Source organism: Felis catus, chromosome B3 (assembly GCF_018350175.1).
Source record: "Felis catus isolate Fca126 chromosome B3, F.catus_Fca126_mat1.0, whole genome shotgun sequence".
Taxonomy (NCBI): domain Eukaryota; kingdom Metazoa; phylum Chordata; class Mammalia; order Carnivora; family Felidae; genus Felis; species Felis catus.
The window spans coordinates 40,896,260-40,923,457 of record NC_058373.1 but is presented as its reverse complement, the minus strand read 5'-3'; the positions used below and the strand labels follow the sequence as shown (position 1 = coordinate 40,923,457).

General features: G+C 40.3%; 2 protein-coding genes across 4 annotated transcripts in view; one reads left to right on the top strand and one right to left on the bottom strand.

Moving 5' to 3' along the window:
- Positions 1 to 3,057: 3,057 nt before the first annotated feature.
- CIAO2A (cytosolic iron-sulfur assembly component 2A) lies at positions 3,058 to 17,684 on the bottom strand. The gene is made up of 5 exons (XM_003987051.6): positions 17,400 to 17,684; positions 11,909 to 12,073; positions 6,685 to 6,734; positions 4,706 to 4,751; positions 3,058 to 3,531 (listed from the first exon to the last, which is right to left on the bottom strand). Exons 1-5 carry the CDS (start codon positions 17,521 to 17,523, stop codon positions 3,434 to 3,436), a joined length of 483 nt encoding a protein of 160 aa, XP_003987100.1. The 5' UTR covers positions 17,524 to 17,684; the 3' UTR covers positions 3,058 to 3,433.
- Positions 17,685 to 17,812: 128 nt separating this feature from the next.
- Positions 17,813 to 27,198, top strand: part of SNX1 (sorting nexin 1) — a 41,642-nt gene continuing 32,256 nt past the window's right edge. The window contains exon 1 of one of the 3 annotated variants that reach the window (XM_019832270.3): positions 17,813 to 17,943. In XM_019832270.3, the coding sequence (XP_019687829.1) occupies positions 17,929 to 17,943 (15 nt within the window). In that variant the 5' untranslated portion in view covers positions 17,813 to 17,928. Of the gene's footprint in view, positions 17,944 to 19,449; positions 19,680 to 27,198 lie in introns of those variants that run through there. The other 2 variants (XM_023255221.2, XM_003987049.6) reach the window with 2 other exon arrangements.

The following is a 27,198-nucleotide window of genomic DNA, read 5'->3' as shown; positions in this document are numbered from 1 at the left end:
GACCCTGACTGCAAGTTGCCATGAAACAAGGAACTCAGTGTTGGTGCTAAGGACCGTCTTGGGTGCATTTGTACTTTAGAAAGAAGTGATTACAGTGATGACTAAAAAACAGCAACATTTTATGACTTGTGGATCTATGTATAGATGCTGGGGGACAGATTCTTAATGCCCCAGAAAAAAGGAGCCAATGAGAACTTTCTTAGCAGATCAGCAACCCGTAGTGACATTTCTACAAGGCTAGTGCTCCAATGTCACAATGTCTGATTTTTCTGACAGCAGCACCATTAGTAATTACAAGAGAGAGAGAGAGAGAGAGAGAGAGAGAGAGAACATAGGGATGAAGATGTGCTGCAGAGCCTTAGCACAGAGCCTTAGCAGAAGCCAAGACAGTTTCAAAAGCATGTCTATAATCAGTAGGTTATATAAGAATTAGTTTTAGGGGCGCCTGGGTGGCTCACTCGGTTGGGCCTCCGACTTCGGCTCAGGTCATGATCTCGCAGTCCGTGAGTTCGAGCCCTGCGTTGGGCTCTGGGCTGATGGCTCAGAGCCTGGAGCCTGCTTCAGATTCTGTGTCTCCCTCTCTCTCTGCCCCTCCTCTATTCATGCTCTGTCTCTCTCTGTCCCAAAAATAAATAAACATTAAAAAAAATTTTTTTTGGGGGGGCGCCTGGGTGGCGCAGTCAGTTAAGCGTCCGACTTCAGCCAGGTCACGATCTCACGGTCCGTGAGTTCGAGCCCCACGTCAGGCTCTGGGCTGATGGCTCAGAGCCTGGAGCCTGTTTCCGATTCTGCGTCTCCCTCTCTCTCTGCCCCTCCCCCGTTCATGCTCTGTCTCTCTCTGTCCCAAAAATAAATAAAAAACGTTGAAAAAAAATTAAAAAAAAATTTTTTTTTTAATAAAAATAAATTAAAAAAAAGAATGTTTTATTTTTGTCCCCCACTATCCTTTGACACTTTGTTGAGAAGACATGATTTTCCTCTGCCCAACAGGGAAGATTCGGGCAGACACGTGATTTTCTGTCAGATTGTCTTCCTGTCAGTTTTAATCACCAAATATCTAGTCACATCCAGGGGCGCCAGGGTGGCTCAGTCGGTTGAGGGTCCAGCTCTTGGTTTTGGCTCTGGTCATGATCGCACAGTTCGTGGGATTGAGCCCCGTGTCGGGCTCTGCACTGACAGCACAGAGTCTGCTTGGGGTTCTCTCTCTCCCTCTCTGCCCCTTCCCAGCTCTTTCTCAAAATAAATAAATTAGTTTAAAAAAAAGAGAGAATCTAGTCACATCTAATAGTCAAAACTACAAACTTGGCATTAAGTCTTTTGAGTCTGCTTCAGGCTAAAAACCTACAGCAGAGCAATGGGATGCAGTCCTTTGCTCTTTTCTTTCCTCCTCTTCAACTCCCCTGCTTGCTAGTTATTCTACCACTGCTTTGGAGGAGGAAGGAACACTGGAGACTGAACGGTTCTGACTTAGCTGTTGGACTCTGTGCTCTCTGGGCCTGCCTGGTGATTACAGCTGGGTCTCTCTCTCGGGTTGGTACTTTCATGAGCCTTCCAGAGCTTCCTGCTGCACCCTTGACCCCGGCAGATGCATCTCCCCCCTTGTTGCTCATTTGCTGTCCTCTCTCCTCAGTCCCTGGGCACCAGGCAGGACATGTCCAGACCCTTTCTGTGGAGGTCTCCTTGGCTCTGCTGATGGCCTATTGGACACTGTCAAATATGAACCCACAGCACGGTCCATGAGAGGTATTCATGTGTTCCATGCCAGGAGGGCTCTGTCACCAAAGTCATTGGCCTTGTCTTTCCTCTAGGTTTCCTAGGCAGGAGTCAGCCTTCACCTCCAGCCCGGCCTCCAGCCCACTTCCACCTTTTTTCTCAGGCCTGAGTCAGGTACCAGTTTGCTGCATCTCCCAACTGCAGGGAACATATTCCCAAACTCTGAGTTGTCCCCTGAGAACTTCCCTCTGAAGATAGTGGTAGATATCACTTCCCTACCCTTCCTCCAAAATGGGGGTTGGAACTCAACACAGTAACAACTTTATCTGAAAAATCTCATTAAACTTCTTACAAAATCCTCTCTGTTCTTTCAAAACTTGTATTCCCAAAGTGGATAAAGGGTTATCAAGAGCCTTGGAATAAGTTCTCCTGTTTTCCCCTTTGTATCCTCAATTAAATTTAAGGCAGAAGAGTTCCATTCTAGGAACTTGTGCATTAGTTACTTATTGCTATACAACAAATTACCCCAAAACTTGTGGTATAAACAATAAACATTTATTATTGCTCACAGCTTCTCTGGGTCAGAAATTTGGGCGCCTTAGCTAGGCAGTTCTGGCTCAGGGTCTCTTGAGGTTCCAATCAAAATATCAGCTTGACTGAGGCTGGAGGATCACTTCTAACATGGCTCACTCCTATGGCTTGCAATTTGGTGCTGGTTGTTGGTAGAAGGCCTCAGTTCCTCTCTTTGTGGAATTCTCCACAGGGCTGCTTGACTGTTCTCATGAAGGGTGGCTGGATTCCCGAGGAGTGAGCAATTCAAGAAATCAAGATGAATGCAACAACGCCTATTATGATCTAGCCTCATAAGTCACACACTATCACCTCTGATTCTTGATTAGCTACACCTACTAGCTCTGATTCAACATCGAAGGCAACTCTACAGGGCATGAACATCAGAAATCAAGGACCACTGGGGAACATCTCGGCAGCTGCCTTCCACACCCTGTTACACTTCAAATATCATTAGCCCCTAAAACAAACTAAACAAAGTTCAAGTAAAGAAGAGACCGTAAATTCAGACTGGTTTAATCAAAACTTCTTTGGGGACTTCTTGATCTTCAAAATTATGTATGATATCTGACCCTCTCCATGTTTCTTCCTCATCTACAAATGGGTCCCAGACTGTCCTTGAAGGAAAGCAGGGCCTAGGCTTGATTTTAAGGGTTCTTTCTGGTTCTCTGATTTCTGATTCTACATTCTAATAAGAAAATAAAGCTTTTAAATTTCTTTTGAGTTGACATTTACACTAAAATTTATAATTCAATAAAAAAACATTCTAAAGTATGTCATTACAAGAATCATCTCTGTTTTATTTATTCTACAGAGTAATGATTTAAATTGAACGCATTTGGGCACAGTAAATATTTGACATGAAAAGTAGTTGTACCAGAAGAGGAGTCAGAAAAATAGCAACTTGTCTGACACATAATAACTAGAAAATATTCTTCTGTCTGATCATTTAAGTGTTACAAATCCTGAGAATGTTATACACTGAACAAACTAGGTACTACATATAATTAAATCTTGCTTGCAAATCATCCATTAAAAAAATGCTTCGAGGTACAAATCACCTATGTATTAAACATGAATCTTTACATTTTACAAAGAATTTAAACAAATATACCAAACAATTAAAGTTAAGTGGCTCTTAAAACAGCAATCAGTCAGGTTCAAGGACACACTGTTCCACGATTTCCCGTAAATTGGGGTTTTCCATTGCAGCTGCCACTCGCTCTTTGTCATTTATCTGCTTGTTGACTGCAAAATACAGACGAAGTTAGCAAAGGAACTGTGTCAATATATAGTAACAAATTTTTTTAACCTGTTAAAACAGAATTTAACTCCTTGGTAAATTAAAGCTTATTTTGGCTAGTGATTCCTAAGTTCTAGAAGGGAGACTTACAGAGAAAATTACACCCTATAATCCTACTACTCTTCTACAACTATTTTCATTTCTTTCTTTCTAGTCTTTGTCCATACACATATTTCCATACAAAGAGTAAATGAAATTTTGAAATTTTCTATTTTTCCCCCTTTAACCTATTTTTTTTTAATTACAGGGTAATTTAACACATCAAAAATTATATGTCTTCTAAATTAATTATAAAGACTATGCTACATTGAGCACCTTTATACATACACCCTTCTTTTTGGAAAGATTCTTAAAAGTGGCATTGTTAGATCAAGGGATATGAATATTTTCATGGTTTTGATTCTCATCACTGAATTACTTCCCAACATTTTTTAACTAATTATATTGTCAACAACAATACATGAATTATCACTTTGCAAAAAATATCTGACAGTATAAAGAAAAACAAATAAACACACACATAAAAGAGGAAGTGAAAATGGCTCCATATTTTTGTTGTAATTTATAATCCCTGATTAATGATGAGTGAGAACATTACCCCATGTTTATCTCTTAGTTCTGTGAATTTTCCTTCATCTACTAGGTCTTTTTTTTAATGAGTCTGCATGGATCTTCATATAATTAAGGTACTGGCCCATATCTGTTGTCTATAATTTGCTAAAAGCACTCTTGATGTAAGAGTTCAAAAGAAATGTCCATATTCTTTTCTGGACCTTCAATTTAAATTTTAAGTACATAGCTCTCTATCCTGCATCAAAGAAAAATATCAAGCCCTCCTTAGAGTTTATAAGTCAAGGTCCCTAAAGCTGGATATTCTTCAGAGATGTGCAGCTCCTAGCCTAAACCAGCCAATATCCATAGATCTTACCTCTAGTTCACCTAGAGTCCTACAGAAAAACTACTTCTTGAAAAGTCTAGGTTCCCCCTCAAGGAAGAGCTAACAACTAATTCTGCACTTTTTTAACCCCGTAGATAGTTGGATGGCAGAATAACTTGGTATCCAAGATGAAGTACTATCTGAAGTTGTTTCTTTCTAATAATGAGTCAGGATTGACTTACTGTCTTCCTCCGTTGAGTGGGTTCCTTCCGAAATGTAGATTTCCAACTAGGAAGAAAAAAATATTAAAAGCAAAACATTTAGAGTACTCTACGATAAAGAGTGAAGTGCAATGCACAGAGGACTCAAGAGCCTAAGGATGAAAGCCCAATTCCTTTTTCTAACATCAGTGACAGATCCCTCTAAAACAAGGACTGAAATTAGCAGGATTTTAAATTTTGGTCACCTGTGGGAAGGCTTACAGGGTTATTCCCATTAATTACTTTTTAAAATGCATACATACAAATAAAAGTTTACACAAATGAGATCTCAAACGTATTTCACTTATGGATCTCTCTACCTCTTCCTCCCAAATTAGTACCTAAAGTATCTAAACTTACTCCCTGCCCCAAGCCCCAAGCAAGCTATACTAATAATCTCGTGTAGTTTCTTCCATATTTTTTCTCCATACCTAATAATGGAATATAGATTTTATACACACACACACACACACACACACACACACACACACACCAAGGTTGGAAGTTTCTTTTCTTTGCTTATTTTACAAAAATAGGATCACAATATACAGTTGTCAGTATCCTCCTTTTTCTCATACACTGTTATCTTGCTAAATTTCCTCTCAAGTATAATATCAGTTAAGGTATCCCTCCTGGCCTCCTGCACTCCCTCAGATTAGCTAACCTCCAAGAACTGGAGCTTCTGAGATAAACCCACAAAATTATTGCAAATCCCATGGCAAATAAAGCATGCTATATGATAAACTCGTGTCTACTTTCCAGAGAACAGTGGAGTGTATTAACTAATTCTTATAAAGTTATTTTACTACTGAGATAAACGTTTTTCAAGAGTGAAAAAAAATCATACCTTATTATGGTTAAAAGAGCCCAGAGGTCATCTAGAACAGTCTTTTTTAAAAAACAAAACACCATATAAATTCCCCTAGTGGCATGACACTAACTCTTCTTCCAGACAATAAAGCAACAGGTATAAAATCACTTTATACTCATTTACTTTGGTTTAAATTATGCACGACTTATTACTCTGGAAAATGGTAAATAAAGGGGAAAAGTCAAGCACTTACCCTGCGATTCCTACATGAACTAACAATACCTCAGCGAAACCACACAGTTGGTTTGGTACCAGGTAGGCATAGAAGATTCTGAATTCGAGAGGTTACTTGCGGCCCTTTCTAAGTGGTTCTTACTTGGTTTAAAATTTTTGCACATGAAAATATGCTTAACATTATTAGCCACCAGAGAAATGGAAATCAAAACCATGAATTATCACTTCCAACCCACCAGGATGGCTATAATGAAAAAGATAGTAATAATACAGATCAAACAGAAGTGTAAGTAAAGATGTGGAGAAATCAGAACCCTCATACTGCTGCTGGGAATGTAAAACGGTGAAGTAGCTCTGGGAAACAGTCTAGCAGTTCCTCAAAAGGTTAAATACAGTTAGCAAAAGATCCAGCAATTCCCCTCCTAGGTAGAGGAAAAATGAAAACATATGCCCAAACAAATTTATAATAGACAAAAAGCGTAAACAACCCAAGTGTCCGTCAACTAATCAACAGATAAACTATGGTATATTCATACAACGGGAATAGTGTAAGGCAATAAAAAGGACTGAAATACTGACACATGCTACAACATGGATGAATTCTGAAAATAATATTTTAAGTGAAAAAAGACGACAAATGTATGATTCCATTTGAATTAAACATCTAGAATAAACAAATATACAGAGACCCAAAGTAGATCAGTGGTTAGCTGGGGTTAGGGGAAGGTTTGGGGAAATAGGTGTGGGGTTTCTTACTGAGGTGATAAAAATGTTTTAAAACTGATAGTAGTGATGGTTGCAAAACTCAGTGAATATACTAAAAACAATTAAGTTGTACACTTTCAACAGGTGGAACTGTGTGAAATGTGAATTAAATCTCAATAAAGCAGTTATAAAACAAGAAAATCTTCCTTACCTTATGTTTAAACGGTAAACACCGCTGAAGTTTCACTCTTAAGCACAGCCCTGTAGAGGGGGAAAAAAAAATGGCCCCAATTATCTATTCTTTTATTAGTTCTTGAAAAAGCATACAGCTGTGTGTAGATATCTCCATACAGTACAGTAGCTGGAAACAGCTTTGGCTCAACCCAGCGTAGGTTTCCTTTGAGCCATGCACCATGCTAGCAACTTTTATTTAGTCTTATATACTCCTCATAATACTCCAGTGAGCCAAATATTACCAAACCCATTCTATAAATTATGAAACCAAGGTCACAATGTAACTTGCCCAACATCACTGAGCTAGTAAAGTGGCAGTTGGGACTAAAACCCAAGACCACTGCAAAGCCTAGGTCCTTTCTACTGCATCGATTTGCCTTCAAGCAAAGGTCAATTCACTCATTACACTTTATTGAACACTAACAGACCAGCTCACCCAAATATTTAAAACCAAGTAAGAGTCACTTAGGGGAGCCTGGGTGGCTCAGTCGGTTGGGCATCCAACTTTGGCTCAGGTCATGATCTCGTGGTCCATGAGTTTCAGCCCCATGTCGGGCTCTGTGCTGACAGCTTGGGGCCTGGAGCCTGCTTCAGATTCTGGGCTTCCGTCTCTCTGCCCCTCTCCCACTCAAGCACTGTGTCTCTCTTTCTCTCTCTCAAATATAAATAATTTAAAAAATTTAAAAATGAAATAAAATAAAACCAAGTAAGAGCCACTTAAAAAGGACCACAAGAAACTTCACAAGTTTGGAATCCTCTATGCCGCAATGTACAAATAGAGCTGTTGCCCTGAAACAAGTTCCTCTGAAGTTCAGTTAGCCACCCCAACGCCAAGTCACAGTTCAATGATTTTTTTTCCCCTTGTTGAGACTTTGTAAGAGGAATTAAAACTGGGCTTGGAACAGACTCTTTTGTGCCCATGCTCTACTTCTTCCCCCACTTCAAAATAAGGAATGAATTTTTAATTAAATCAACATGCCAAGACACAGAAATCGAATTGTTCTTATTATGCACAGAAAGTGTTCTGGAGTGCTTCGAGTCTAGAACACAGCAATTTCATAATACATATTAAAGAACTCTAAACACAATATATCATTTCTTTAAGGGGTTTTCCCTTTAAACCATCTCCTTAAAGCCTATCTGGAGAGTTCTTCTTCTCCCCATTCTGTCTCTTTTATCTGTTACCTGTACACCATCTGAACATTCTCATGTGTTCTACTAACCGTTGGTAGGTGTTTTATCCATAAAGTAAATAATAACTATTTCACAACTCACAAAGCACTTTCTTGAGCATCAAAATCCTCAAGAGAAGCAATACAGCATTATTGAGATAGATTCTTTGGGTTCAAGAGTGGTTCCAGAACATACTAGCTATGTGACCCTGGGCAAGCTACTTAATTCTTCTGAACTTCAGTTTGCTTATCCATAAAGTAAGTATTATAACAGTACCACTCTATATAGGGGTGTTATAAGTAATAAATAATTACACAATGTGCCTAAAATAGTACAATAGTACTTGGTACATAAAAAGTATCTAATAATATTAGCCATTACTATTGTTATCATTTTCATTTTACAGCCAGGAACCAAGATAAGTGGTTTGTTTGACATCATATAGTTAACAGGTGGACAGCTGGGAGCTAAATATAGACCTTCTGGCTCCAAATCCTATGCCCTTCATATTGGATCACACCTGCCTCCAGCTATTCTTGTCTGGACTAAGTCTACACAAATAGTTAACAACTGGTTTCTCTGCCTTACCCGCTCACCCCCTTTGAGTTTCCTTTGTCTCTGCAATTATCTACCAGGATAATTCTGAGTAGGTGACAACGTCAGCAATCCCAGGGAAATGCACCCAGGTGCCTTTCCCTGTTTAGTACTATCTGCTCACAGGAAATGCCTCCCAAATGTCAGAAAGAGAACTCTTTTTATTAAGTTTTCCAATCATATCGATTGAACATGGTACTACACTACTCTACTAGCCTCTAAAAAGGCAAGGGTCCTAACTGAAACTCATATTGAAAGAGCCAAAAAAAAAAAAAAGCTGACAAAACTTTGCTCAAGAAGTGTACAGATCTGGGGGTGCCTAGGTGGCTCAGCCAGTTAAGCATCTGACTTCAGCTCAGGTCTTAATCTCATGGTTCGTGAGCTCGAGCCCTGCTTCAGGTGAGTCCTGTTTCTTTCTCTCTCTCTCTCCCTCCCTCCTCTCTTTCTCTGCCCCACGCTCACTTGCACCCTCTCTCTCTCTCTCTCTCTCAAAAACACAAAAACAAAAAACAACACCTGAAGTGTACAGATCTGAAATATCTACCATAATCAGATCTTGGTGTCTTTACATTTACTTTTATTTCATGGACTTTCAAAAACACAGTTTTTTCAATAATTATAATCATGCAAATTCAACTTAGCATTTAAGTTTTTTCATACATTGCTCAGATACTTTGATTCCTTGATTATATTTATCATTTTCAATAGCAGTAAGAAATCCCATTATATTGGATGCCATTTCCTTAATAAATACTGTAATTTCTTCCAGATTTCTTTATTATAAGTTTATGATAAATGTTTTGTACATGCTACTGTTTTCTTCTATGGAATTATTTCCTTAATTCCTCAAAGAGTAGAAACTTTTTAAGAAGGATTTCCTAATATGTACCCAGAAGCTTGAAAATACTTATACCACATGACCCAATAATTCCAATTAAAGGAATTTATCCTGAGGCAATAACTAGAGACATATAAAAATATTTACATATAAAGTTGTTCATCATAGTATAATTTATAATTGTGAAAGCCTAGAAGTGGTCTAAATGGTATAAAACATAATATATTGTGCTAGTAACACAGACCTACATGACTATATAATTAAAAACTAATATTTAATGATGAATAAAAAATTGCCTATGCTTATCTATTTCAAGCTTTCTATTATCTAACCCTTGTAATGCCGTTGCTATTCTTACTATCTCTACTTTACAGATTAGGAAACTGAGGCCCAGAAAGGTTAAGTAACTTGCCTAAGACCACAAAATGGCAGACCTGACGGAGCTGGAGTTTTAAACCCAAACACACATTCTTTTATGACAGCTGGTTTTTATTTTGTTCTTTATGCTTTTGTGGGGGTTTCCAAATTATTGCCAAGATATTACTTTTGCAATTTAAAAAACACAAAATAAACATTACTTTTTGAAAAATCAATTTGCTGAAGACTCTTGGAGTAACAGACCCTCTGTTTAAGAACCCTTATATACCAAAATATTTTAAGACACCCCCTTCACATCAAAAGAGCAGCAGCACTTCTGGAATCTGGCGATTCAGAAACTGTCCAATGACAAAAAAGATAAGTATGCATTCAAAAACACTTTTTCCGGGGTGCCTGGCCAGATCAGTCAGCAGAGCATGCGACTCTTGATCTCCAGGTTGTGAGCTCCAGCCCCACATTAGATACAGAGGTAACTTAAAAATAAAATCTTCACAGGGGCGCCTGGGTGGTGCAGTCGGTTAAGTGTCCGACTTCAGCCAGGTCACGATCTCACGGTCCGCGAGTTCGAGCCCCGCGTCGGGCTCTGGGCTGATGGCTCGGAGCCTGGAGCCTATTTCCGATTCTGTGTCTCCCTCTCTCTCTGCCCCTCCCCTGTTCATGCTCTGTCTCTCTCTGTCCCAAAAATAAATAAAAAACGTTGAAAAAAAAATTTTTTTTAAAAAAAATAAAATCTTCACAAACAGACAAACACCCCAAAACGCTTTTTCTAGTATGGAATATTAATAACTACAATATTACCTATGGATTCACAAACCCTCTAGTCCCTCAAGATGTGGCCCGTATACTAGAAACCACTAATAGGGATCCCAGATCAATAAGCGAGAAAAGAAAAGACAGAAATCACAAGCATGGAAGCAATAATAAAATGCTTACCTTTTTGATCCTTTTTATAAACATCTATTTTTAAATAGATAATATAGTCCCATAGCTCACAAACTTAAAAATATGAAAAAGTAAAGTCTCCCTCCCATCCTGTCTCCAACCTGCCCCGTTCCTACCACCACTACTACCCACCCCCATCACAGCTATTCATTTCTTATGTATTCTTCATGCATAGGCCATCAAATACAAATGTCTACTTTTGCCTTTTTTTACACAACCGTAGCAATATTACACTTGCTTTTATTTCTTTTTTTTTTTTTATTTTTTTTTTCAACGTTTATTTATTTTTTTGGGACAGAGAGAGACAGAGCATGAACGGGGGAGGGGCAGAGAGAGAGGGAGACACAGAATCGGAAACAGGCTCCAGGCTCCGAGCCATCAGCCCAGAGCCCGACACGGGGCTCGAACTCACGGACCGCGAGATCGTGACCTGGCTGAAGTCGGACGCTTAACCGACTGCGCCACCCAGGCGCCCCCACTTGCTTTTATTTCTTAACACTATGTAATAAAGATCTTTGCATATCAGCACATGGAGAGTTTCTTCATTCTCTTTAAGAGCTACATAGTATTCCATTGTTAATACATACCAGCACTGATTATTTAAACCATCCCCTACCGATGAACATTTTGGTTTGAAATAAATGTCCTTTCTCTTCTTTATAACAAAGTATGTATTCAAAGACACCTCTTATGTATCTTACTGCTAACTATTCCAAAATACTGGGAATGCAGCCTCTCAAATAGAAAACAGCCTTCAAAATAAACCCCCAAAGAAAAAAACAAAAACAAACAAAAAACAAAGAACAAAAACAACACCTCTCCCACTAGGACTTCTGCCTATACTTCACTGAAGCCAACAGAGCAGCTAGAAAAGAGGGTGACGGTAGCAGTGCCAGTCTGAGAGCACCCACTCCAATCTCCAGAACTGAGGGGAGGACTGGCTCACACCCACTCTCCAGCCGTTGTAGGTGTGTATACCAAAGAGAAACAGCATGGTGTAACTAAAGGAGGTATCACGTTGGGAGTCAGGAGACCTGGGTTTGAGCTTCAGCTTCGTCGTTTCCTGGCTATGTGATTCTGAGCAAGTCACTTAGACTCTCGGAGACTTAGGTTCCTCATCTGAAAAGTCTCTCATAGCCTGTGAGGACTACAGAAGATACACATCTGAAAATACTGTGCGAACTGTAAAGTGTGATACATGATGCTAATTGTTATTCAGGGTCACTATCAGTAAAATAACTTAGAATTAAAAATATATTTACATATAAAACCTTACCGATAAGGGTTGCCAAAGAGCAGTGAGGTACTGTTGGCGTGAACCTGATAATAACCAAATAGTCTTCTTCGTTTACCTCCTGAACCTCCACACTACTTTCGGTTACCACTTCCAGTTCTTCTAAGGTATTGGGCTTCTCTGGGTCCCGGATGGTTCGAATCAAATCTATAGAATCATCAGAGACAAGGTGTTATGTTAAAACATGAATATTCTAGGGGCACCTGGGTGGCTCAGTCAGTTGAGCGTCTGGCTTCGGCTCAGATCATGCTCTCACAGTTCCTGAGTTGGAGCCCCATATCAGTCTCTTGCTGCCAGTGCAGAGCCTGCTTTGGATCCTGTGTCTCCCTCTCTCTCAAAAATAAACGAACATTAAAAAAAAAAAAAAACAGAAAGACCCATGAATATTCTAAATAAGGATGACTTTGCCAGCTCTAATCCAAACACTGCTTTTTTTAAAACCAAATATCACAGTAACTCCCCAGATTTCTGACGGAAAATCTCACTACCAGTTTCCTTTTGAGAAGACAGTTTTCTTGGATTACTATTAGATCACACCCATTTCTTGGATCCAACATTGCAGAGAGAATATAAGAATGAGAAAAGTGTCGGAAAGAAATGTGGAGAAAGAAGTGTCGGAGAATGTGGTATCAGGATTTATGAAAGCAGGATCTGAATCAAGCCTTTAAATATGGGTGGCTTTTCAATATCTGACATTTAAGGTTGAAGGAAACTAAAGGACCAGAAATTGAGGGGTGCCTGGTTGGCTCAGTTGCTAATGCATGAGACTCTTGATCTTGGGGTTGTGAGTTTGATCCCCATGTTGGGTGTAGGAGATTACTTAAATTTTTTTTTTAATTAAAAAAAAGTTTAGTCTGCCTAGAACTCAGCATAAGTGAGGATATAAGAGATTCATCCAGACCATCAAGGATTGCTTTTACACCCAGCCACAGGTAATAAGGAATCAAGAGGTTCTGAACAAGGGAGTAAACGTGGACAGCACTATACTGTCAGCCGGTAACTCATCCACCAGCTGGTAGACTCAGAACTAAGAGTAGAGCCCAGGGATACCAGCTGAAAATGCTGGGCCCAAAACAGGCACATGACAATAGTAATGGAGAGGAGGCGAGAGATGGAGAAGTCATTTCAGAGGAAGAATCAATAGAATTTGACAAGCGTTTGGATGTAGAAGACAAGGAAAGGGAAAATGGAAGCTGACTCAGGTTTTAAGTCTGTCTGGGAGAACACTGATAGAATGAAGAAAAAAAAAAAAGCGGAGAACACAGGAAGAAAGTTGGGTGGGGCTGGGGCAACTGGGTTCAATTTTATACATAATGATTTTGAAGTGCTTAAGGGGCAACCCAAAGGAACATTCCAGCAAACACTGAATGGTACATAAGGCTTAAGAGACCACCAAAGCTAAAGAGACACATAAAAAGATGCTCAGGGTGCTATGTGGCTCAGTCAGTTAAGCAACCGACTCTTGGCTTTGGTTCAGGTCATGATCTCACAGTTCGTGGGTTTGAGCCCCAAGTCAAGCTCCATGCTGATAGTGCAGAGCCTGCTTAGGATACTTTCTCTCTCTCTCTGCCCCTGCCCACTCCCCTCTCCAAATAAATAAATAAACTTTACAAAAATGCTCAATAACACTCATCATCAGGGAAATGCAAATCAAAACTACAATGAGATACCACCTTACACCTGTCAGAATGGCTAAAATCAACAACACAAGAAATGAACAATGGCAAGGATGTGGAGAAAAAAGGAACCCTTGGGCACTCTTGGTAGGAATGCAAAGTGGTGTAGCCACTCTGGAAAACAGGATGGAGGTTCCTCAAAAGATTAAAAATAGAACTACCCTACAATCCAGTAATCATACTACTGAGTATTTACCCCCAAAATACAAAAACACTAATTCAAAGGGATACATGCACCCTGATGTTTATTGCAGCATTATTTATAAAAGCCAAACTATGGAAGCAGCCCAAGTGCATCCACTGATAGATGATTAGAGAAGATGTGAGACAGAATGATATTGCATTGTATATATAATGGAATATTATTCATCCATTAAAAAAATGAAATACTACCATTTGCAAGGACATGGATGGAGGTAGAGAGTATATAATGCTAAGTGAAATAAGTCAGAGAAAGACAAATATTGTATGATTTCACTTTTATGCAGAATTTAAGAAACAAAACAACCAAAGGGGAAAAAAAGACAGACAAACCAAGGAACAGACTTTTAACTACGGAGAACTGACGGTTACCAGAGGGGAAGTGGGTTGAGGGATGGGTGAAACAGGTGAAGGGAATTAAGAGTACTTTTATGAGGAGCACTGAGTAATGTATAGAACTGTTGGGTCATTATATTGTTCACCTGAAACTAACATAACACTAAGTTAACTATACTGGAATTAAAATTAAAAACTTGATTTAAAAAAAGGGAGAGAGAGAACACCAAAGCTACAGTGGTTGTTGAACCCACAGATTCACGAAGAATGAGTTTAACAGTAATTTTCAAGCTTGGCTGACCAATGGAATTATCAGAACTGCTTTAAAAACAAAACAAAACAAAAACTGATGTTAAAGCCCTACCCCTAAAGATCCTGATTTAACTGATGGGTAGCATGGGTTGGGCATTGTGACTTCTAAAAAATTCCTCAGGTTCCTCTTAGTACAATCTGAGAACCACTAATGTGAAGGGAGAGACCCAAGAAGAGATCTGTGGGAAGTACCTAATTCAGGGATCAGAAGGAGAAATAAAAGCAAGAAGCAGAGATGGAAAGGGAGGTGGCTAACAATATTAAACACTGCAAAAAAATTCAGGTGGACGAGAGCTGAAACAGGTCTTTGGATCTATCACTCAGGAGATCACCTGTAAAAAAGCAGTTTCAGTAGAGGGATGAAGGTAGAAGCCAGCTTGCAAAAGGGGAACTGAGTGGGAACTAAAAATGTAGTCCTAGGGCTTCAGCAGGGAAGGGGAAGGGAAAAGAAAAGAATCGTGGGTTTGGACAAAGCTAGAACAATCACAAGGGTAAGGGAAACTTGAGTGTTTTATATATAGCCCAAGGGGAAGAACCAAATAGAAGAAAAGAGACTGAAAATATGGGGGGGGGGGGGCACGACTGGCAAAATAAACAGAAGGGAATGAGACCAAGGATATGGGAGCCTGGGTTGGCCTTGGAGAGGACAAGATTTCCTTCCTACTCTGAGGTTGTAGAAGACGGAAAAGGAGAATGAGACAAAAATGGTGAGGCAGAAAGGAGAGTAGAGGGAGTTCACGTAGGATGGGACAACGTTCTCAGGCCTGAGGTTTTGTTGTATTATTTATAGCACCCTTATAATCAGAAATGCTACTGGGAAAACTAAACCAATCAAATTGCAACTTCTCCCCAGCAACTCCTGGGCTTATCACTTGATCAGCCACAGAATTTCAAAATGGAGGCAGGAAAAATAAAGACAAAAGCTTCTTCTTCACAAGGTTCTATCACCGTGGGACTCAGGGAAACACCGCTTTTTAAAAAGAAATTTGCTTCCCCTCATCCTAGGCATGTTCCCTGTAAGGCTCATTTATACAGGCCACATTATATTCTTTATATGTTACTTAAGCCTGATATTAAATTTCATCCTGCATTAAACTTCTCTGGTTTTCTACTGATTTGAGAGCTCTGGATTTATTTCTTTAGAAAGAAATGTTGCTTTTCTCACATTACTCCCCCGATAAAAATTCTTCTATGGCTCTGCACAGATATTCTTTATTTACATTTAAACCTTCAGTATCCAATTCCAACCTAGTATAGAAAACAATTTTTTAAATGTTTATTGATTTATTTTGACACAAAGAGAAAAAGAGAGATGGCACAAGCAGGGGAAGGGGTAGTGAGAGCGAGAGCGAGAGCGAGAGAGAATCTCAAGCAGGCTCCAAGCCATCAACCCCATACAGGACTCCATCTCACAAACTATGAGATCATGACCTGAGATGAAATCAAGAGGCAAACACTTAACCGACTGAGCCACCCAGGTGCCCCTAAAACTATTTTTGACAGCACTTTCACCTTTAAACCACAAACCCTAACCTGTAGACCCACCTATCTGCCATTCCCTAAAGTATTATTTTCTCACCTCCATTCTTTTGCTCCTTTTCCTCTGTTTAGTATGCCTTCTACCCACCATATATCCAGAACCTACTTCTACTTCAATGCCTAACTCAAGTGACTCCTCCTTAAACTCTTTCCAGATTCCCCAATCAGAGATTAGGATCTCTCCTTCCTCCTATTGTATCTCTTATTCAAGTCTATTGGTTGGTACTGCATATAATAAAAAAGTCTGTTTTTGCTTACATAGGTCTCCCTCAATATAAACTTGAGGACAAGAATCATCTCTCTTCCAAGGTTGTATCCCCAAGTGCCCGTCCGTCCTGAGATGCTGTAGACAGAAGTCTGATAGGACAGGAATGTGTCCATGTTGTGGGGATCATTCCACTCACAATAATCATATAGCTAGGGCTGATTAAGTCCTGCCTCTAGTAAGAGAGGGGTAAATTAGATTGGCTCCAAAGGTCTCTTCCAACCGTGACCTCCTTCTACTGGCCCATAATCCTTGCCCACATTTTATTTGTATTCTTAGGGTTAAATCTTTCTTCCTCAGTCAGCAGCAATCTCTGAACATTAGTTAGTCCCAGTCTTTTTAGTTTTCAAAAACAATACTACCTAACTCCAAAAACAGATAGCCATAAGACAATTGTGAAATGGTGTAAAGTGCACGAAGTTTGAAATCAGAAGATCCGGGGTTTGGTTTTTGCCGTTGGTTTAGTGGCAGCGTGACCTCTGGGTAGTTAACCATTCTAAACCTTTGTTTTCTCATCTGTAGGAAGAATATGGTCCCAAGGGATTAAAAACAAAACAAACACATGTGACTATATGTGTGTTTCTGTGTATTCGTTTTTTGCACTCCAGGCTTGGCTGTGATAAGAAACTCTAATTTCGAGGCCCAGGTACAGGGAACCAGTCTTGTCCTCCTCTTCTCTCGGGGGAATCTCTGCATTTTCTTTTGCACATGAGAGCGGCTGTAACCTTGGGCCAGTCCCCAACTCGTTAGTCACCCAGCAGTGCTCTCGGTGGTGGCAGGAGGAGGAATGTGTATCCAGGGGTTAGGGAACGCAAGGAAGGAGACCAGTAGTGCAATCACGCCAGCGTTCCTTCCTAACCAAGCACCCTAGACGCCTGCTCTGCCCAGAAGTCTTGAGAAGGGCACTAGGGCATGAGAGGGAAATGAGGCGTTTAAGACCTCCAGGCTCGGCTTAGCCCCAAGTTTGGGAAGAGCCCCAGTCCCAGAAAGACCCACATTTCCCCACTCCGGAGAAAAGGCTTCCCAAGCTTTCCGCCGAAACCCAGAAAAAACCGGAGTTTCCACCCCCAGCCCTCAGGTGAAGCCCCTGTTACCCCCGTCTCCACATACAAAGCCACACGCTGCCCTGGGTAAAATTAATTACCATAAACCTCTAGCGCTTTCTCTTCCATGATCCGGGGCTGCCGGGCAGCTCCCCGCTCAAAGAGGCCGGAGAGCCACAGGACTCTGCTCCGCGTCCAGGAAAGCAGCCCGGACACCCGCTCCATCCTTACGCTCCGCCATCCCTGGCGATTGTCCCACCCGAGCCACCGTCTCTCAGCAGCGGGCCTCGCGATTTATCAACTTCCTGGTCTTCAAATGGGCCAAGACGAGCCTAAAGCTCCAGGGGAGCAGAAAATAGGCGGGACCCGACGGAGTAGCGCGGAGGACCTAGGGAAGGGCCCCGCAAAGACTACAAGCCCCAGCATGCTTTCCTCGGTTTCGGCGGGACAGGGGGGGAAAAAAATTCCTCCCAGCACATGAGGCGCATTGCGTGCTGGGACGTATGGGGCGTTTTCTTCGGAAGACAGAGCTGTATTCTGGGATTTGTAGTCTCTGTAGGGGAAGGGGGTTAGGTAACGGTCTGTTACTTGCCACTGTTTGCCTCACTCAGCGCCTTCAATAAGCTAAAGATGAATCCTGAAGAGGTAGGGGGAAAGGAGATCTTGATTTCTAGCGCTGGAGGAGCGTGTGCAAGGAGACTTTACTGTTATTTTTCTGAGGGAGCTGCTTCCAGCCAGTTTTCTTACTTCCTAGTCACGCCGGAAGTGAGTTTCCGTTCGGGTGAAACGGAACATCTTGGGAACCCAGTGAGGTTCGTTAGATGTCGCGGAGGCGGAGAGGGCTTTTTGATTTTCTCGTCTCAGAGGGACTCGGGCCGGCACAACTCCCCACTGCGAGCTATTTCTGTTAGTTGTCTTCAAAGACAACTTAGAACGACAGCGCTTGCGCTGTGCCCAGGGCATCCAGTAGTGACACATTGGAGATCGTTATCCTAAAAAGAATGGTTTAAGTCCTCTGGTGTTGGTGGCTGTGATGAATGCCAGTATCAAGGTTGATGATGTTATTTTTATCCATCCATCTCTCCAGTCAAGTTTCAAACATTTGTTGGGCACTTACTTTGCCAAACTTGGTCTACAGACGCTGAGAATACCAAGATTAGGAGGCGGCCCCTGCATTCAAACAGTTCATACATAGACCTGGGAAGGAGCCAATCCCTGATGTTGAGGAATTTGCAATTAGCAACAAACCTTTTGTCACATTTGATGGCAAATTTCATCTCTATTGAGAAGAAAGGATTACTTTGCACAATTATCCTATGCTAACATATCCCATTTATCTTCAAACTTTTGTTTAAAGTATTGTCTGACTGATTTAGACGTTAGTCTCACCAGACAACAAGTGAATAGCTTAGGCCCCAGGAAAATTTTGTTCAGAGTTTAAGAATTTCTTTGCCATCTGTTCCACTTCACTCCACAGCAATTAAGAGGATAATCCTCACTTCCTTGTAACCAAATTTAGGGCACTGAGGTCTCACCTTCTGTAGGGCCTCCCAGCGTCTCCAAGCATGACTGATACTCATTCACACGGCTCCCAGAGCACACTGTAGCACTGAACACGTTGAATTGTTCATTTGCATGCCTGTCTCTCAAGTGCCTGTTGAGTCCGTTTATTTCTGTATCTCCAACGCATAGTAGGATGCCAGGCATACAGTAGATGTTCAATATGTATTTCTTGAATGAATTAACTAAATGACAAAGAATAAATGGCGAAACTTTACTGCAGCCTGTTGAGAGCCCTCAGTCAAAAATATTTATTGAATCTCAGTGACAGCACTGTGCTTGGCATAGGTACGTGGCATGTAAAAGAGTTTTCAAGCTCTTTTATTCGAACGACATCTTAAGAAGCCTGTTAGATAAGGCTATCCAGAACACAAAGAACCCTAGGAATGTGAGCAGCCCATACCTAGCTCCTCCTTTTCTGGCCCATTCGCCCCCCTGGTTAAGATCTCAGCGTGGCGATGCAGGGCTCGGATTTGTTGGGCACCAGTGGTGAACAGGCCTGCCCCGCCCCGAGCGGCTAGGCTCCGCCCCTGAGCCCCCGCCCTGTGCGTCCCGCGGGGTTGATCACGACGACCCCACTCCTCGTTCCTCTGGAACGTTTTGCTCGCGGCGCTATCTCTCTATAAAGTTGTTGTTGCGGCTTCCGCCGCGGGTGGAGGAAGATGGCGTCGGGTGGTGGTGGCTGTAGCGCTTCGGAGAGATTCCCTCCACCTTTTCCTGGCTTGGAGCCGGAGTCCGAGGGGGCGGCCGGGGGGTCAGAACCCGAGGCTGGGGACAGCGACACCGAAGGGGAGGATATTTTCACCGGCGCTGCTGCGGCCGTGAGTTCGCACCCTTCGGGGCGACCGGCGGGCGGGCGGGCGGGCGCCCCAAAAGGGAAGAGAGGCTAAGCGAGGGTCGAGGAGGCTGGGCAGAGTGGGCCCGGCGAGACCTTGCGTTGGTGACGATGGTCGTGGTTTTGGGGCCATTAATGAGTGCCAAGATGTAGGGGCCTGACTTCCAGGCCCCTGGGGCGGACGGTGAGAGGGGTGTGGTGGCTTCGCCGAGGTCCCTGACAGCTAAGAGCTGCCCAGGCCGGCATTTAGCCCTGCCGTGTGGTGACCCCAAAGATCCACGGGGCTGTTTTGTGGTGGTTTCCTGTCGGCTTGATTTAATAGGTCAGCATAAGGGGATGGAGTGCAGACTTTGCTCTCCCTAACCTTACTGCTCCTAGGATGAATAGTGTTATCTGGAGTGGTTCAGGATGGCGACCCGCCCACAAATCCTTTCATTAGTTCAGAGCAAACCGATAATTACCAAAGGCCCGTTCTGGGTCTAGTTTATAAGAGTTAAGTTGACTCCTGATCTCTAAGGAAAATCCTACCAGAACTACATAGACCGCAAGCTTTGTCTCTTTTAAAGGGATGTATTAAAGTGCCTAAGTACCTTTGTGGGATCAGATTTGTAAATGTGAGGAGGAAATGGTATCTCCCTTCGTAATATCCAGGTTTCTCGTAAGAGGTGTTGGGAAAAACTAATCTTTATATGTGGAATGTGGAAATCAGTAATCTGTTCTGGAACCATTGGAGATGTTTGGGGCTGTTTTATAAGAATACTGACTCATACCACTTGGTACAGTTCGTTCTAGTTGAAGATTTCGGTACTAGGTTTGTGAATTTATGTATTATTCTATCTTGGATAATACTTCTCTTCATAGTAGCTATTCAGTATATGAGTGACTAAATAAAACAGTGTTAAGTTCTTTATGCAGCACGTGTCTGAAAAAGTTTGAAGTTTGTTTCATTTATGTCAGAAAGGTTATGTTTCTAGGAAATATCTTTGGTGACATCTTTAGAATTTTCCCTTTATATTCAGGAATTAAATTCATAATCCCAGCTCAAAAAGTACTTGTTGATGCTAATATAGCCACTTAAACTATCTAATGAAGTCTTTGTTATTCTAAGAGATAACGCTTTCTACTATTTTAGTCTTTCTGTATCTCATTTAAAATAAATTTTTGGTCTTTTCCTTTAGTGATTCTCCCATAAGGTATCGATAACAGCTCCTGTTAATAACTGCTGGGATGGTAGACAATCCAACCGAATATCTGAAAATAGAAACTCTGATATTGAAAGTGACTGGTCACATAGGCAAATGATGATTTATTTTGCAAAAAGGACCCTGGAAGGGTGATAGTTATTTTCTAAAATGTTGAAGAGGTTAGGACGTAATTGATACCAGATTACTTTACAGAGGCATGAATACTTCTCTCTTGTAAGACTGTTAAAGTACTTTGCCTAATTTCCAACCAAAGAGAGGAGGAGGGAGTCAGAATGAATTTGTTCTACCACAGAGAGCATAATTATTTTTAGTTAGATTTTGATCCAGGAAAATTGAGTTGCTGAGGAAACTAAAATGCTACTTGTAAGCCATTTCTTGAGCTGCCTGTTCTGATGTTAATCTTCAGAAAGCCAAGACTCCCAAGATTCCTCACTGCTTAAACTGTGACTTTTTTGTTAAATAGTCATTAAATACAAATTATATTCCAGTAAATGTTTTAGTTGTGAGCCAGTGTGAGAAGATAGGGGATTGCCTGTGTCTTAAGGAATAACATTGAAGAATAAAATAAGAACAAGGGCTTTGAAGGCTGATTAAAATCCATCCATGGGATACCTGGGTGGCTCAATCGGTTAAGTGTCCAACTTCAGCTCAGGTGATGATCTCACTCACAGTTAGGGAGTTTGAGCCCCGCATGGGACTTTCTGCTGTCAGCGTAGAACCTGCCTAGGATTCTCTGTCTCCCTCTCTCTCTGTCCCTCCCGTGCTCAAGTTCTCTCCCTCTGTCTCTCTCTCAAAAATAAACATTAAAAAAAAAAATCCATCTAGATTATTACTTGGGCAGAGTGCTTAATTACTTTGTATGGTTTCCTAACCTGTAAAATGTGAGTAATAGTAGTATTTATGTCCACCATTGTGAGGATTAAATTAGAATACCTGTGAAATAACTCATGAAACAGTTGAACATTGGAAAAGGTAATTACTCTAAGAATCAAAAAACCAACAGAATCTAATAATGTATTAGAAAAGTTACATATATAGTTTATCAAAATCAAACCAGTAATAAGATTGATTTGATTAGCTAAAAGTCATCAAAGAAGGCACTTAATGACATCAGTAGCGTCTTATTAAATTTACCTTCGTGGTGTGTTTTGTTGTGTATTGGAGGCAAAGGAGGAGTATTAAAAAATTGGGAAGGTGAGGCATATAAAATTTAAAATAATTTATGGTAGGCATGTAATATCCTGGACAGTGATGTAACAGCTGCTGTTGTTAATCATCCCATCTGTTCCTTTTTAGAGCCCAAGAGGTTTTGTTAATACAGTAATAAACGTATGATTTACGATCAAAAGAGTAGCCCATGATACACATTTCAGAATCTGCAAACCAGTTACTAATGGGATAGACTGGAGTAAAAAGGATTATTAACACAAATCTGAAATCATTGTCTTAAATTGAAAACCAGCTGGGAAATATCTTAAAATGGTTCTTAAGAATACCTAAGACCTGAGGCGCCTGGGTGGTTCAGTCAGTTAAGTGTCCAACTCCTGGTTTCAGCTCAGGTCGTGCTCTTAGAGTTCGTGAGTTCAAGCCCCATGTTGGGCTTTGTACTGACAGCTGGTTGGGATTCTCCCTCTCCCTCTCTCTCTGCCCCTCCCCCCCCAAAAATAAATAAAAATTTTTAAAAAAATTTTTAATAAAATAAATTGAAAAAGAATACCTAAGATCTTATCTTCCTTCTTTCTGCACCTTACTTTGTGGGCCTGTAAATAAAAAGATCTAAAATACTAAATATATTATCTGAATGTTTGATTGGACCTGAATCTAAATATGTATCTTTTTAGTTAAAACTTTCTTAGCTCTGGGATAAGATTAATTTTTCCTCTTACTAAAAGGAGACAGCAATTTTTGGCCCTCCTAAATCTTAATACTATGTTAAAAAAGACTAAATGGCATACATATTGTTATGCCTCATTTAACCTCATTGGTCTTACTTCTATACTTCTAAAACTGAAGGATAGAATTGAAGCAAGTTTTTTATTTACCTTCCTAGGAGTCTTATATGCCCATCTCTTTTTAGCAGTATGCCGGGGCCACAATTAGATCTGCCTTGTAAATGAAGAGAACTGTGGAGGTTTTTCTCATGTTAAGAGGAAGAAGGAAAACATAGATAAAAACTTCATTTCACATTGTGGCCAAATCTGGTAACTACTTCTTACAGTGATCCATCAGACCAATTAGAATTTTTTCCCAATACTCATATTCTTGCATTGAAACCCTAGTAATTACAGAAATGGCTAGGAAGAATAAAACAGAATGAAGGAATAGCAGGAGGCTTGAAAAGTCATTTATTGAATAACTAGTCTTTGATTAATCAAGACTTATTTACATATTCTCTCTGGTATTTAAGACTAAAGAACATTATAACTCTTATTGGTATTCAAAAGTCATGGATAGCAAGTGGTTTCTGATTGACCATGTTTCATAGACTATAGTGAATTACAGAACTGTAAGTTGTGTATTAACATTTAGACAGGAAAGGACATGTTATTTTTAGAATCCAGCCCTACATCTGTGATCAATATGTATCCTGAGGGAGAATAAATCAGGGTTTTTTTTTACTGTATGTAAAACATACACAAAATTTACCATCATAACCTTTTTAATTATAGTGTTCAATAGTATTAACTATACTCACATTTTTATGGAACAGATCTCTAGACCTTTTTCATCTTGCAGTTCTGAAACTCACTACCCATTAAATAAAAACCCCCCTTTTTCCCCTCCCCCAAACCCCAGGAAACCACCATTCTATTTTCTGTTTCTATTAATTTGACTACTTTGAATAATCTCATATAAGTGGAGTCATGCAGTATTTGTCCTTTTGTATCTGGCTTATTTCACTTAGCGTAATGTCCTCAAGGTTCATCCATGTTCTAACATTCATCAGAATTTCCTTTTTAAGGCTGAATAATATTCTATCATATGTATGTATATACCACATTTTGTTTATCCATTCATTCCTCAGTGGACATTTGGGTTGCTTCTACCTCTTGGCTCTTGTGAATACTGCTGCCAGAACATGGGTATGTAAATATCTTTTCAAGACCTTGCTTTCAGTTCTTTTAGATATATACCCAGAAGTGGGATTACTGGATCATATCGTAGTTCTATTTTTAATTTTTTTTTTTTTTTTTTTTTTTTTACTTTAGAGAACAAGCGGGGGAGAAGGGCAGAGGGAGAGAGAATCCCAAGCAGATTCCAGTTCAGTATGGAGCCTGACGCAGGGCTCAATCCCACAACCCTGAGACTATGATCCAAGCCGAAGTAAAGAGTCACACACTCAACTGACTGAGGCACCCCCATTCTTAATTTTTTGAGGAACCTCCCTACTATTTTCCATAACATCACTGTTTTACAATCCCCAAACCAGTTTATTTCCTTTTGTGTGCTTATAGGATAACTTCTTTAGATCTGGACAGAATTTGGTAGTTTTAACTAAAAGCTCTAAGGAGATTGGTCATTTAGCTGGCTAATATTTTAATTCTGTTCTACAAAATACATGGTGGCTGTTCCCAAGGATGTAACATGTCCTCAGTAAATTTCTTGATAATATCTTTTCTCTATTATTAATCAGACTTAATGTATGTAACAGTATTTTAAAAAACTTTTTTTTAATATTTTTTTAATGTTTATTTTTGAGAGATAAAGAGACAGAGTGCAAGCAGGGGAGGGACAGAGAGAGAGGGAGACACAGAATCTGAAGCAAGCTCCAGGCTCTGAGCTGTCAGCACAGAGCCCAATGTAGGGCTCGAACCCACGAACTGTGAGATTGTGACCTGAGCCAAAGTCAGATGCTTAACCGACTGAGCCACTCAGGCTGCCCCTATGTAACAGTATTTTTAAATTTTTTCTTAATGTTTTTATTTATTTTTGAGACAGAGAGAGACAGAGCATGATCAGGGGAGAGGCAGAGAGAGAGGGAGACACAGAATCCGAAGCAGGCTCCCGGCTCTGAGCTGTCAGCACAGAGCCTTAAGCGGGGCTCAAACTCACAGACTTTGAGATCATGACCTGAGCTGAAGTCAGATGCTTAACTGACTGAGCCGCCCAGGCTCCCCATAAACAACAGTTTATTGCTTAGTTTCTTTAGTTGATGGTGTAGTTATAACAAATAGTCATGGATAAGTGTTCCTCTAGTGTATAGTATTTTCTATAGGCATGTTGTCTCAAACACTTGTTTTTGGAGCTAACATCACGTTAGCTGGTCATATTTGGCATTGAAAGATCAGTAGTTGAAATTCCACATTTTTGACACTGATCTGATACATATGTTCTTGAAAAAGTCAGCAACTGGTGTTATATCCAGATATTCGTTTTTAATGCTCAGCTCAAATTGTAAGCAAGTCTTACTACTAATAAGTTTAGATTTTCTTGAAGTACATAAAGTCATTGATTTCTTGATCATAGAATTGTACTAGCAGTTAACCTGGTTTTCAAGGTGATGCAGGAAAAGCTAACAAAAGTATTTACAAAGCAGTTTTGGAGATAGAGGGACGAGAGAAGACTTTTAAAGATGATTAATAACTTAAAATGTATTTAAAATTCAAGTTTGGGGCTTATGAGAGAAGCAATAAAGGTTGCAGTCAGACTTCTGGTTTCTGTAGGGAGCTGCTGCTCCTTTGCTTATTCAGGTGTTAGGGTAGTTCTTATGACATAGCCATTTGTAATTTTTTTTTTTTTTTTTTTTTTTTTTTTTTGGTTGGGAGGGGAGAGAGGAAAAAGAAACTCCAGTTTCTCTTGGTACTCAAAGCTTCTCCGTACTCTTGAGTAACTGTTGGCATAAATAAATGAGTAGTTGACAGTTACTAGAGCAAGTAGCCATAAGTATCTCATCTCCAGGAAAAGCCTGTTGCTCAACTTTTTCTGGCTTATTCTCTTGCTTAGTCAGATGGACAGCTGGAACTTCATTCTGCTTTCAGAGCACATTTGAACTGAGTTTGCTTTTTCAAAATGGAAGTTAATGCACTCATTAGAACTCTGATCCTACTGCAGTTTTCTGGGCCCTTCTAAGTTATATTAGCTTGAAACACAAAAAGTTTAGTAGGGAAATTACACCAGAAAATTCAGTTGATTGTCTGTAGCTAAATTTTGATAGACCATGGTATGCCCTTTCACTTTGATGTCTCTCATTTTCCCCACCCTTCCGGCTTCCCCTTTTTATTTTCATAGTCTTAGAGGGACTAGCTCAGAGGTTCTTTACCTTTTTTGTGTCATGGACCCATTAGCAGTCCAGTGAAGTCTGTGGAACCATTCTCAGAATGTTTTTAAGTGTATAAAATACATAAGATTACAAAGGAAACCAATTACACAGAAATGCAGTTAGCAAAAGCTTAAAACAATTTTATATTAGTAATGTGATTTTTAATTTTTAAGGATAGGTATAATAACTACCATAATTTTTTTAATGTTTATTTTTGAGAGAGAGCAGAGAAGGGGCAAAGAGGAAGAGAGGGTGGACAGAGGATCCCAAGCAGGCTTGGTACTGACAGCAGGGAGCCCAAAGCGGGCTCAAAGTCATGAACCACAAGATCATGATCTGAGCCGAAGGTGGATACTCAACCAACTGAGCCACCCACGTGCCCCACCATAATTAATTTGTAAATAGAGATGAGCATAAATGATATTTTGAGAACTTTAATAACTGAAGCATCAAATAAAATTATCTGATTTCTATTAGTTATAGTCTCAAGTATTGCTATTACTATTATGGTTTGTTGCCTATCTTTGTAATTGAAGATAATGCTCAATTTCAGGTAGAGGTTAGTGAAAAGGAAATTGTAATTTTATCCCCATCTAAGTTCACAGATATCTCCTGAATTCCCCTACTTTAACTCCTTCAACTGTAAAGGGGGTGATATTGTGGTATCATTTGGGTTAATCAAATATTTAATCAGCTTGTAAAGTAAGATGCACTCTATTCCCAAAGTCGATGGACAGTACATTCCATTCTCCCAAGTACAGAAGCTTTTACAGCATCTGTGCCATTTTTGAAACATGTGGAAGTGGGTATGGTAAGTAAAATAATTGCTGCCTCCCTAAGATGTCCACATCCTAATCCCAGAAGCTGTGAATGTATTAGGTTACAGAGCAAAGGGTGATTAAGGTTGAAGATGGAATTAAGGTTGCTAGTCAGCTGACCGTTAGGTAGGGAAATTAGTCTGGGTTATCTGAGTGAGCCCAGTGTAATGACAAGGATCCTTTAAAATGAAAGTGTCAGAAAGTGACTATGGAAAAAGAGTA